We start from the raw sequence: 14,106 nt of genomic DNA on the forward strand, positions 1-14,106 counted from the left end.
AATACTAGTACTACTAAGGCTATAGACATGATGGTGAACATTTCAGAGAATATTAAGGGGAAAGTTGAAATAAATCGAAACACTGTGCATGCATGTTTTCAAAAGGGCGTATCTTAGGAATAGCTTAGGAAATTAGGCCGGAAATTTCAAGAAAGAACAAGGGGGGCGTGATCCAAGACGAGAAAAATTCACACTACTGCTATTACCACTACTGCTACTGCTACCACTACTGATACTGCTACTAATACCACTAGTACTACTGCTATTAATTTTACCACTGCTGCTTAACACGATTGCTACTACCACTCCAACTACTACTTTTATTACAATTACTGCTAAAGCGAAGAGTATTGACCCATTAAGGCCCAAGAAAAAATGTCAGAGATTCTAGTTGTCCTTTCAACAATTTATTTTTAATACATAATTAAGCGCAAAATGGATTTATATATTTTTCCTGTTTCCAGTTTCCGAGATACAAGGCTCCTATTTATAGGACGGTAGGCTGCTGTCGTATCAAAATTAGTTTTTAATGTCAAAGATTCAATTAAATACAATACAAAGCATAAACAAATGAAAACTTCGTGTGGTAAGACGGAACAGCCAGTTCACAATGGGACGTCACATTTCTCTCAGTAGCTGAGTGGTTTTTCTTGCACTGTTCGCCTTGGCATCATTGCTACTTTTCCCGCTTTATTGGGAATTATTCTATTCCATCAAGACGTGTACTGACTGGCTGACAAGCCAGTCTCGTAATCAATTCCATCAATGTACCTGTTGTGTTTCCTGAGTGGATGCAGCTACCATACTGCCATCTTTCCCTTCAATCCCTTCACTCTTCGTTCAACCAGTTTTAGTGAATATAGGCTGAGAAAATTGGATGTAACAGAGAAAGGTTTTTACCCTGCTATTTCACGGCCAATAAATCGTTGGCTGCATCAAACCAATAATCATACACTGCTAGTTTTTCACTCTTAAAATCCATGTTGGAAGTGCGAGGGCATCTTGTTTAAAACCAACGATCCTATAAATAGGAAAGTGGGCCATAACAGCTTGGTGAAAATTTCAAAAAGTTTGTAGGGAAATTAAAACATACTATTGGCAGTTAGGTTGTCAAAAGGGCATATCAGCTAGAACCTAGAAATGTCTTAGAGTATTAAGTTGAAGCTTCCAGAGCAAGTTATGAGTGGCGTCCAACTGACCAAAAACATATATGTTAAACTATTACTACTACTTCTGCTGCTTCTACAGTTAACACAGCAACTAATCCCACTGCTACAAATACTAGAAGAGATGCTATTACAACTACTAATCCTCCTATCGCTATCAAAACCACTATTACTACTAAAGCAAAGGGTATGAAGGCAAGTTTTGGGAATATTGAGGGTGTGTAATACTACTACTACTGCTACCACTATTACTACTGCTACTATTACTACTATAGATAAGGATATTAATGTGTAAATTTCAAAAACGATTGAGAGGACGTTGAACTAAATCAAAACCCTGTGTTTATGCAGGCTGTCAAAAAGAAACATCAGCAATGTCCCAAAGACTACTTAGGGCATTAATTTGAAACTTCCAGCGTAAGTTGAGAGGGAAGTTGAAAAAACAAATGTGCTATGTCTAAAATGCTATTAATGCTATTACTACTACAACAGCTATTGCTATTACGGTAGATAAAGGTTTTTAGATGAAGCTCACAGGGGATGTTGAACTGAATCAAAACACACCATGTGCATGTAAATTTTCAAAAAATTATATCAGCAATGTCTCAAAAACTAGTGCAAGCAGAGGGGGATATTGAAATAACCAACAGGCAATATCTGTAAGTTACCACTATTGCTACTACTACCGGCGCTACAACTACTTCTTCTACTTAGGTTAGGAGGGCTAAGAAGAAAATTTTAGAGAATACTTTAGGCGATGCTAAACTAAAACAAAGTAGACTATGGACGTTCAGGCTACCAAAAAGGTACATTAGTGATTCCTTACAAATAGCTTAGAGTATTTAGTTGAACATTTCATGGTATATTGATAGGGATGCTGAACTAGTCAGCACCTCTTAATGTTTGCTCCTTTCTAATTTGACTTAGTTATTTATTGTAATTTCCGTTCACTTGGGATTTCATTCATTTATTGATGTTGGTTTATAGTAGTTTTATCCTTGATAAAAAAATTGTCTGTATTTTTGTTCATCATTGGTTTAATTTGGGTCTTTACTTTTCTTTAAAAAATATCTTCTGCGGAAATAGGGCTTTTCAAATTACTTACCGCAAACAAAGCAGAGCGTTTATACAAAGACAGAGTAATAGTTTACATCTAAAAACAAAATCTTGCTTTTGAAAAAAGTTTGCCCTGTTCTCCTGTTTTCTAGCTAAGAACTTTATCCATGAGGACAAATTAAGTTTTGGGTTGTTGTTTTATTGGATCAAAGTGTTAAAATAGCTGTAACGGGTAGATACGTGAAGTAGCAGTAAGGAAAACATTTGCATACTTAAGTTTTGAACTGTATTTGGTTTTATTCCTCACAATAATGAAGTCTGAGTTCAAATTTAATTACTAATTTACTGCAACTATAAAATTATTAATTAGTTAAGATCTAAGTTTCGACTAAGCTATCAGGGACACTTAACTGTTCAAGGTGCAGGTGTTCCTGCCTTGGGTGTTTCCTCTGAAACGGCTTAAACCATATAAGTGGGAAGTAACATCTCGCCAATCAGGATTTACTCTCTTTATGGTTAGCTGTGAACACCCAAATCCATCAAATTGTGAGTGGAAATAACGCATTAGCTCCCTTTATCGTTGCCAGCATGCTACTGAAAATTGCGTCCAAAATTTACCAAACAGCTCATGACAAAAAAGTGTAAGTAAAGAGCGACGTGGCTCATTTAACGTAAATTAAAAGTTCTAGTGCCCTTTTTAAGTGACATAAAAAATTGGAGAGGAAGTAGCCCCCTACCTCCCGGGTCTCTTCCTTCCATATTCGTCCGATCAAAAATTTAAGATAGGTATTTTGTTCACCGTAGTTCATAGGTCCAATAGCTATACTGTTGATAATAATAAAGAACTCCGAAGTCCCTTGAGGAAGGGCTGTTAGCGGTATCGGGCTTACCGGTATCGTTTGCATTAGTATCGGGTGTATCGGTTTAAAACGTATCCGTATTGGGCACATCAGCTTCAGCCGTTTTTGTTTGTTTTTTTTTTAGTTATGGTTTTCTGCCTTTTATTTGGATATATGCAGAACCTGTTTTTATTAAGGCTAATTATGATAATTCCTAACTAGTGCTAATTTTCCTGCTATGCCAATAAATCATGATTAACCGCCAAAATCAGAACGATTTTGAGGTGGTATTTTATTACGATTCCTACAGCGGATTGTACAGGGAAGGGGATTTTCTACGGGAAGAGTTTTCCATGGTGAGGACATTTTGTGGGGTAACTTTCCTGGAAAAATTTTACGCGAAGGAGAGTTATTTTCCTGGCATTATTTAATAAATTGTAACAAACTGGAAAAGAATGCTGCAAGAAGTAAGGAACGACACTAAGCTTAAGACCAACAGAAACCATTTCGTAAATGAGGGAGACTGCACCCCCTCTCCAGAAAAAATAGAAATATTATGGCAGTGTCTTAAGCCATTTAGTATATCATGGATTTTCTGGCATTACTAGAAAAAAGATCATTAATAAAATTAAAAAAAAAAAAACAGTTTTTTCAACTGAAAGTAAGGAGCAACGTTAAAACTGATAACGAACAGAAATTACTTCCTATGTAAAAGGGACTAACCTCTTTTTCAATAAATCGCTCTTAACGCGAAAGTTTTTTATGACTTTAAAAGGCAGAGTGTGACAAACAGTCAAACTCTTGCGTAAAGAGCGGGGTAGCGTAAACGGAATAAACCCTTTCATATACGGGATAATTTCTGTTTGTTTTAAGTTTTAACGTTACTCCATGCTTCTTTTGAAAAAAAACTTGTTTCTGTCTTTAATCCTGATCGGCGAGCAAGGTGCCAAGCATTCAAAACCCCCCATACCACCTTTCCCAGGGTTTTATCTTATGCAATAGATAGCGTCCAGATGTGCAAGGAAAATACACAATACATGGAATTGGTTACGTCACTGCTGAAAAGATATTTCTATATGACTTTAATTTGACATCTGTTTCTTTATATTCATCTAGAAAACTTCAGATTAGGGGTTTAAATAGTTCTACATCTGGTTTACATTCAAACGTTGACTTCGTATATTAGTATTGTCGTAGATTGTTCTTTGATGTTTTATTGTGTTTGTTGGCTACTATAGAAGAATTCGTGAGATTTTGACGGAATTTGCAATAGAATTCTTGAAGTTGCACAAAATTAAAAGCGGAATAACTTAAACAAAAACCCAAGTTTAATTGGGTTTTGTGACTAAAACCTATTTTAAATTGATTTTAAATCAATAGATTTTAAGCCATCAAGTATCTCTCTACCATGATCTGGTAGCCAACTAGCCAAGCCGTGAGAAATGGCACCAAATGTGCCACTTTTAGTGCCATGTGTTACTTGCAGATGGTGGGACTTATAAAAAGTCCATAGTTATCAGCAAGAGTTTTTAATGAATCATTGAATGTCTCTCTATGATGTTGTGGTGACTCACTAACTCTGGTAGAAAAAAGAAGAAGAAACAACAATAGATACATCAGCGCTACTAATGCAAAAAAGGGATTTTCCTTGTTGTTTAAGATGGAGAACTGTATTTCTCCTGTATAAGGTTTGCGACCATGATGATTTCATTGTTGCACTTTCCATTTCGATCTGACTCCGTTTTTGTTGGATTTTCTGGCATTTTTTGCAATCATCACAGACTGTTTTCGCAATGAACTTTTACCTTTAAGACTAACCAAACCAATAACTACCATTTCTGAGTTAGTGTGAAATGACAACTTTTTCTCATCAGGCAGATTTTTTTTTTCAAAATGTGTTATGAAATCTGAGCTTTGGACTTTTGGCTGTGGTTCACTCTGTACTAGTTTGCAGCTCCTGTTGCAACCATGATTTAATGTATAGGATGGTTGAAGTAGTTTGTATCCTTGGGCGACCTTGGTGTAGCAAAGGAAAATTCCAGTGGTTATGGAATGTTGTAATTTTGTAGGCTAAGTCATCTAGCTTTAACCAATACGATATCTGATCATAAAAACGCTCATATTTTAACGTGGTAGTCACAAGATTGTAAAACGCCAAGCTTAATTGGTTTTATCATTGTAAATAGAAGACTCGCAGCATCGATAGATGATAATAGAGAACGTGTAGTACTAGAAAAAAAGTGTAGTTATTCATATTAAAGGTAAAGATCATCATTGAGTAGTGTCTAGAGTTAATTTAAAGCCGAGTATCTGAGATGTCTTTCATAGAAAGCTTCAAAATATGGGCTAAACGTTCTTCGAAGGGGTATAAACATCCACCTCCTCCCTTTCCAGTAAAATAATCCATTGAGCGAAACGTCTATATATGTTTAAATAGTTCTTACTCTGCACCAGTTGAATTTATTGAATAAATGATCTAAAATAAAGCTTCGCTTGTATATGACCGCCTTTATTTTTAAGGACGAATTATATAGCAGTAGTGTTACTTCTGAAACGGGGAGATTAAATTAACACCTTTTCAATAGATGTCTTAATTTTTGCTTGATTATATTTGGGTACTGATCCAGCCAAAAGTACTGCTTTATGGGCCAAATGTTGGAATGTGGCCGAATGTTTCCCAGTTATGTAATCTCTGTTATTACTTAAAAAGGGTACATGATAATTACATTTTTTTACTCAACCCTCTTTCAAAAGCCTGCACTATGGAGTATGGATAGTCATATGGAAGATCATCCTTCTTCGATAATCTAAGAAATGTCATACTTTGTCAGTAGCTGTTTAAGGATTCTCATTTTCTGTAAAATTTCGTTGCATATGCATATCCCTTTTGAAGAGTGCAATTTTTATTTCGGAAATTATTTATATCATATTTGATGAGAAGCCAAGTTTCGTTTTTTGAGTGTCTGTTTCTATTGACAATGGTTACTCGTTACTTGTTGTTAGTTACTATAAATTCCTTGACCAGAGGCTCACTATAATGTAAGGCTACTGTCCTTTATTTATTGTTTGCTACCATGAACTGTTTGGTTTTTAAGTTTGGATTTCTTTATATTAACCTAAATTCTAGAGAGAGGGGGAGTGCCAGACCGATCTTTGAAAATAAGGGGGGGGGGTATACCCGCCCAAAAAACTTTCTAGGCACAAATTTTTGCAAGCTGCCCTTGAGGTCCCCATGGAACAATTTTAGGAAAGAGAGCCTTCTTTTCTTTTTGTGTTTGTGCGTGGCTTTGATCCTTCCTTGTTTATGTACGTAAAATACTATTTTAGAACACCTTAACATTTCAAGAAGATTTTTATTCACAGCTTACACTTTTGCATACACCTTTAAGGACCAGGAAAACCCTACTAAGACCATCAAAAAAACTCGTAATTTATCAGAACATTTTAAATTATAGAAAAAATATCGATGTTTCAGGGGACAGGTAAAAAATCCTCCTTGGAATGTGCCTGGTGCTAAATGAATATAAAAAAAAAACTCACCATATTCCCTTCGAGTCTGTGGATTAGGATCTCAACTTCATCTGCCGTTGTTGCAGTCAAAATAATTTGTAAGAAATTTATTGGAATGTCCTTAGTTCCAGCTGCAACAGCTAACTCAACTACTTTCGAAATAGCTCCCTAGGTAAAGATAGTTCTTGTATATGACATCATTAATCTCCTTTCAAATTTTAGTTTCTTATATCAAACCTAATTTCTACCTTAATCTGTATACAAAAAATAAAAACCTTTACCTTTGCAAGTAATAATAGAAATTGGAAGAAATTTTGCTGTAAAGATCAAAGTCTTTTTTAGTTTTTGTATCTATACACATTATCCTGTAAGAATTTAAATTCTGCTAAGAAAATTAATCGTGGAAGAGCACCTTTTACGAAAAGAAAAAGAAAAATAAACTTAGCGACAAATGCCAGGTTAGTTGTAAAACTCTTCAAATATTCGTAAACCTGAAAATCTTTTCTGAATATAGAACTTCTTCCTTTTTTTTACGGAGTTAAAAACATTCTTTAGGTTAGAATTAGGTCTACAGAATTAGGTCTACAGAATTAGGTCTACATCAAATACAAAGATGAGAAGTACATTATCATTCTATGAATATCAGGAATGTAAAGCGTTAGTTGAGGACCTAACAGTAGGATTCAAATTAAAGCTGTAGCTAGGATATGATCAATTTTCGTCCTCAAGATATCATGTCAAGATATTCATGTCATTCTAGCAAAAGAAACCCCTTCTTGGTAAAATTGATCAGTTTAGTGTGTTAAATATTTCTATTTTTGATCGAGGTGGATACGTACCAGTTTGTGCTTAGCTTTGTTGTATGCCCTTTGAAGAAGGATTAAATCCATTGATTCATCGTTTGATTCTTTTCGTTGTCCCCATGAGTGGCTAGGTCGATAGAGAGTTGTCCTATAAACAAAATATCTAGCGTTTGAGTCCTTAGAGAGTGAGAGGGAGAGGAAGAGAAACAGAGAGTGATAAAAGAGAAAAAGAGAGATAGAGAGATACAGAGAGAGAGAGGGAGAGGGAGGGAGGAGAGAGAGACTGACAGAGTGGGAAAAAGAACGATATGGCTTTAATGTATTATTGTTTTGTTTTCTCACCAGGGTGATCCTTATGGAAGAAGTTGTCACAAAAATTTTGATTGGGCCTCTTTCGATTGAAAATCAAAACTTTTAGCGCACTTTTTAAGAGCCAGAAGGATTGGAGGGCAACCGGCCCCTCTAGTTTCAATAACTATCAAAATTTTTAGATAGCCACTTGTTTCAAAATAGTCAAGTGGACTAATAACTATTCCTCTTCGGTTGACTATGCCCCCAACAGCCCCGGAGGAAGGGGTCGTAAATATTTCAAATCGCACATCGTTTACACGAAATATTTATTGTAGGAAAGTGGAGAGTTTGATCCTGGAAATATCAGAGTTAATAAAAGTAAAAATTTTAGCGAATTTTACAGAAAATGAACAACGTCCAAACGAACAACATTGATTCACGTCTTGAACAGTGTGGATATGCGATGCTTCAGGAACTGAAATTTATAGGGATGCTGAGGGGGAAGTGAAACTAAATGAAAAACTATCCTCATGCAGAATGTCAAAAAGGGGCATCTGCAATATCTCAGGAATTAATGAGGATATCAAGGTCCAATTTTCTGAGTAGGTATCATGGGCATTGAACTAAATGAAAAACTAAGTGTATTCTGGTTATTCAAAGGGCATATGTGCACTGTCTAAGGAATGGCTATGAGTCTTGGGTTGAAACTTTCAGGGAACGTTGATAGAGATTTTGTAGTAAGACACTACTTAGAAAAGCATAAGACGCTACACATATTCAGGTAGTCAGAAGGATATACAAGCGATATCTAAAGAATATCTAAGGTTGTTAAGTTGCAACTTTCAGGATTTGTTGAGTGAGATGCTGATCTAAACCCAAAGCCACTATGAGCATCATTGTTATCTAAATTCTGTAATTCAGTATCTCAGGTTTAACTAAGGGTATAAATTACTAACTCAAGAGACCCAGCTGTAATTTTGAAGAAATATTGGAGGGGAGGTCAGGTAAAATTGTAATTTGACTAGAAACACCAAGGACAGCTTGTCAAGGCTTCTTCAAAACGGTGTCTCTTCACTGTCTCACTAACAGTTAAGGGTATACGGTTGAAACTTATACGGTATGCTGAAATAAATCAAAAGGCACTCTGTACCCCCCCCCCCAAGCTGCTCTTTTTTCATTGTACTTATGCCCTTCTGACAAGCTGGATACACTTAGTGCCTATTGATTTTGTTTAAAACCCATCAACTCTCCCTGAAACTTAAAACTTGAGACGATGTTCTGGTCCCTAGACATTGCATCTAAGTTATTTTGACAACCTGGATGCACTTAAGCCCTTCTGATTCAATTCAAAAGCAGTAGAAGCAGTAGTAGTGGTAGTGGTAAAAGTGTTGACCATGAGAGTTTCAACTTAAAACCCTCAGCCGTTCCAAAGATAATACTAATATGTCTTTTTTACAACCTGGTTGCAAGTAGGGCCTTTTGACTTAATTTTGCATCAGAATAAACTTTTCTGAAATAAACTACTAAATACTCTGATCAGTTTTTGATATATTACGTCTGTATTTGGAAAACCTGGATGCACTTGAACTCTTCTAATTTAATTAATGGTACTAATAGTAGCAGTGCTTAAAGTTTCAACTTAATACTCTCATTCGTTCTTGAAATATTGAGATCTATTCCAAGACAGCCATATCCCACCATTCCATGACACGCATATCCTACCTTTCTAAGACAGCCAGTAGGTGTTATTGATTACGCGCACCAGGGTATTATGTCAGAGGAGTTGCGTGACTTGTTAAATTTATATGAGGATGACGTAGTCTCGCGTGACTCATATAATTTATTGAGGATAACATAATCTCCCGTGACTTATTTTGCTAGAGCTCATGGGCCACTAGTCAAGTGGTGAATCCCGAGTATTAAATGAGAATAGCGCACACTTGGGTGTTACGTAATACTATAGATGTTTTTTTCAAGTTTTTTATTTTGGTTTCGAAATATTTCCTTTTTTCGACATTAATTTTTCATTAACATTTTTCTTCGAGACAATTCTTTCGAGATACTTTTTGTCCAAGATTTATTTTTTCCTCAAGAGGTTTTTTCTTCGAAATCTCGTTTCTTTTCAAGATTTTTTCTCTTTTTTCTTCAAGGTTTTTTCTTCGATACATTTTTTTCGAGATATTTTTTTCGCCAATGTGTTGTTCCCCCTCAAGACATTCCCAAATCATGTACGAAAGATGCTTTTTGATTCAGGAAACCTTTATAATCCGCCATCAAACATTTTTGTCTGCTCTAGGAATTAAACGTAAGACCAGAAATTCCCCCCAATGGAGTGACGAGTTAGGTAACTGAGCCTATATAACGTTCCTATTATTTTGTTCTTGGGAATAGATTCTATGTGATAGGTTGTTTCCCACTTGGGAATTCTCTCCACAGTTTCTGGATTGATAAGCTATGAATTGCTTGTTTCGTATATCTGGAAAAAATTTACACAGAAGTGAGAAATTCAATTACTGGAAATATATCTACGAGAATATTATTTTATACATAGAACACACAAGCGAATGTTACATCGTAGTATTTCAGTCTCTTTCGACTGAAACCACAGTTTGAAACGTTCATCTGTATATTTTCTTCGATTTTCGAAAATCAACGTGTTTACTTGATGCTCATTAAAGACGAAGATTTTTTGTAAAATAAATAAATCTTGTTTCTTTTAAAAGAGTTTTACAGTGTTTGAGAGACTCTGTTGCTTGATTCCATGTGGGTTTTTTTTTCTTTACTTGGTGCTTACAACAAAACGAAAATATTTTGTTAAGTAAAAATGTTTTGTATCATTTAAAAGAGCTTTACAGGGTTTAAGAGACTTTGTTGCCGGATTCTGTGGGTTTTTATTTCTTGGTGCTCATTAAAAGACAAAGTTTATTGTTAAATCAATAATTATGCATCTTTTAAAGAGCTTTACGTGGTTCGAGAGACATTGTTACCTGATTCCGTGTGGTTTGTACTTTACTCGGTGCTCATTAAAAATCGAAGATTTTTTGTCAAATATATAATTCTTGCCTCTTTTAAAAGAGCTTGAAGAGGCTTGAGAGACTCTGTTGCCTGATTTTGTGCTGTTTTTCTTTGCTTGGTGCTCAATAAAAAGACCAGTTTTTGTAAAATAGATAATTCTTGTGTTTCTTAAGAGCTTTACGGGTTTTGAGAGACTCTGTTTGCCTGATTCCAAGTGGTTTGTTCTTTACTTGGTGCTCCTTAAAAAGCAACGAGTTTTTGTTAAATAAATAAATGTCGTATCTTTCAAAAAGCTTTCCGGGGTTCGAGACACTGTCACCTGACTCTGTGTGGTTTGTTCATTGCTTTGTGCTCACTAAAAGACCAAGAATTTCTGGGAAATAAATAGTTCTTGTATCTTTTAAAAGAGCTTTACAAGGACTGAGAGACTGTTTTGCCTGACTCCATTTGATTTTATCTTTACTTGGTGCTCATGAAAAACAAATATTTTTTGCTAAATAAATAATTCTTGTTGCTTTTAAAAGACCTTTACGGGGCTTGAGAGACTTTGTTGCCTGATTCCATTTAGTTCATTCTTTACTTTGTACTCATTGAAAAACGAAAATTTTTAGTTAAAAAAATAATTCTTCTACCTTTTAAAAGTTTTTTGCCGAACATTTTTAATAAATACAACCATGACCATGCCCACACGATCTTCCCCACCTCATTCCTTTTGTTTCAACCTAGATTACAAAGAATAGCAATATCCAAGCAGATTTGCTTCGTTTCTTTTCTCGTTGTTATGTTCCAACCAGGGTTGTTTGTCTTTAATCATATAGCAATTCGAAAGCGGAATTGTTTTATTTGTATTCTTGTTTTTATGTTCCAGCCAGGGATGTTAGTCTTTTTCCCAAAAAATAGTTGTTTAGCTTTTATTAAAAAATAGCAATGCCAAAGTAGAATTGTCTTGTTACTTTTCTCGTTCTTATGTTCCAACCAGAGTTATTCACTTTTCCTGAAAATACCAATACCAAAGCAAAATCGCTGTTTTTCTCGTTCTTATGTTCCAACCATGGTTGTTTGACTTTTTTTTTCAGAAATAGCAATACCAAAGCGGAGTTGTCTTGTTACTTTTCTTGTTCTTTTGTTCCAGCCATGGTTGTTTGACTTTTTTTTTCAGAAATAGCAATACCAAAGCCCAATTGTTTTGTTTCTTCTGTCCTTTTTATGTTCCGAGGAAAAATTCTTTCTTTCTTTTCTCGTTCTTGAGTTCAACCAGGGTTATTAGTTTTTTCCCGAAAAATACCAATACCAAAGTTGAATTACTTTGTTTCTTTTCTCATTATTTCGTTTAAACCAGAGTTGTTTGACTTTTTTCTCATAAATACCAAAACCAAATTTGAATTGCTCGTTTCCCTTTTCATCCCTCTTTTTTAATATGGGCTATTCGACTCCTTTCCACAAAAATGCCAATTATAAAGTGAGTACACTCACAAACACAATCGTTTTTATTAGTAACAAATATACGCAACTTACGAATTAACTTACCTAGCAAAATTCTATATTTCTATATTTTTATGACTCATATGAGGGGTTCTTCCCCTATTCAATACCTCGCTCTTTACACTAAAGCTTCAATTTGGTCCCAATTCTTTAAGATTGACCCCTGAATGATAAAGGCCATAGAATAAATAGTTGAAATTACTAAAAATATTTAACGTAAAAAGTGAGGTATTGTGGAGAAGACGAACCCCCTTATATACGTCGTAATTTCTGTTCGTTTTATGTTCCAGTGTTGAAAAAACATTTTTTTTTTTTTAGTTATTTTCTCCTTTTTTTTTTAAAATAATGCTAGAAAATCCTGAGGCCTTTCCATGGAAATTCTCTTCCCTCATGATGAATTCCTCCATGGAAATATCCTTCTTGTAACCCCCTCCCCTGACCCCCTTTAACGTGAAAAAGTCCCGCTGAAAACTTCTGTACACTTTACAATAACCATTACTATATGTAAGCAATGGTCGAAGTAAGTAAATTGTAGCCCCTCTTCTGGGAACTGTGGGGGATCAAGCCGTCCTTAAAGACATAATTATTAGGTTTTTCGAATATGCTAAACAAAATGGCTATCTCAAAATTTTGATCCCGTCACTTTGAAAACAATGAGAGTGGGAGGGAGGCTAGGCGTCCTCCAATTTTCTTTGTCGCATAAAAAGCGCACTGGAGCTTTAAATTTCCGTTAGAATGAGCCCTCTTGCGACATTCTGGGACCCCTGGGTCGATACGATCACCCCTGGGAAAAAAACAAAAAAAATAAAAATAAACACGCAACCGTGATCTGTCTTCTGGGAAAAATGCAAAACTCCACATTTTTGTAGATAGGAGCTTGAAACTTCTTCAGTAGATCTCTTCGATACGCTGAATCTGATTGTGTGATTTTCGTTAAGATTCTTTTACTTTTAGGGGTTCCCCCCTTTTTTTTCTAAAATAAGGCAAATTTTCTTAGGCTTGTAACTTTTGATGGGTATAACTAAACTTGATTAAACTTACAGATTGAGAATCAGCGTATAAATTCAATTCTTTTGATTTAACTATTGGTATCAAAATTCCATTGTTTAGAGTTTCGGCTACTATTGAGCCGAATCACTACTAACTACAATTCGTTACCACGAACTGTTTGATTAGAATAGGTTTTTAAAAGGATTTCAAAGGAATTGGCATTTAACAGGAGATGGTGAAAAGTAGAGCTATGAATAGAATGACGGAGCAGCATTTACACGTTTGTTGGCCTAAGTTAGCTTGTTGCGATGTGAGTTGTTAAAAGAAGTGGCAGTAGAAATGTGCTTCGGTTAAAAATATTAACCTCTATTATGAAATTCAAAGGAGGTCTTATTTTCTTTAAAAGGAAGAATATAATAATAGCGATTGCTGATAAGTTTATTGTAACAAAAATTGGCTTTTTGAGCTTCAATCGAGTTTTATTCTAATCTCAAGTTTGAGCAGTTTTCGCCAATCTATCTGAAAAAAGACACTTGTCAAACTGTAGTTTAATTTATCTAGTGCCACAGTAACTTCTCTTGCTTCATATATCCGCTAATTTTTCAAATCGTCTCTCCCTACGCCTCCCTTCGTCTGTCTTTCTTTCTGTTTTTCCTCTACTATTCTTCTCTCGTTCTTACCTTGAAAAAATATTCCTATCTTGGTTAAGTAGCTCCTCCGTCGATCTTCCAGCATTCCTCACACAAGCTGATTCTCTTGCTTTTTGCTTGCCAATTAAAAATATAAGAACATTGCCGTTCATCAGGAGGTCCAGAATCTATAAAAAAAAGAAATGATCATGTAAAAGAAATAATCGAGTAGGGGACTTATCATTAAATCAATGAGTCAATAACCAATTCTTAATATATCAATAAATAAATGAAACCAAAAAAGGAACAGAATTTACAATAAATA

The 14,106-nt window shown here is 35.1% G+C and overlaps 1 protein-coding gene and 1 long non-coding RNA gene across 5 annotated transcripts in view; one reads left to right on the forward strand and one right to left on the reverse strand.

Annotated features, from left to right (window-relative positions):
• LOC136031167 (uncharacterized) overlaps nucleotides 1-14,106 on the forward strand; it is a 140,820-nt gene that overhangs the window by 68,281 nt on the left and 58,433 nt on the right. The window lies entirely within an intron of this gene.
• Nucleotides 1-14,106, reverse strand: part of LOC136031163 (kinesin-like protein KIF28P) — a 154,942-nt gene that overhangs the window by 27,334 nt on the left and 113,502 nt on the right. For 2 of the 4 annotated variants that reach the window (XM_065710502.1, XM_065710501.1), the window contains exons 18-20: nucleotides 13,833-13,969; nucleotides 7,411-7,522; nucleotides 6,602-6,739 (exon numbers count right to left, since the gene is read on the reverse strand). In XM_065710502.1, the coding sequence (XP_065566574.1) occupies nucleotides 6,602-6,739; nucleotides 7,411-7,522; nucleotides 13,833-13,969 (387 nt within the window). Of the gene's footprint in view, nucleotides 1-511; nucleotides 1,022-1,043; nucleotides 2,817-6,601; nucleotides 6,740-7,410; nucleotides 7,523-13,832; nucleotides 13,970-14,106 lie in introns of those variants that run through there. The other 2 variants (XM_065710503.1, XM_065710504.1) reach the window with 2 other exon arrangements.

Source organism: Artemia franciscana, chromosome 9 (genome assembly GCF_032884065.1).
Source record: "Artemia franciscana chromosome 9, ASM3288406v1, whole genome shotgun sequence".
Lineage (NCBI taxonomy): Eukaryota > Metazoa > Arthropoda > Branchiopoda > Anostraca > Artemiidae > Artemia > Artemia franciscana.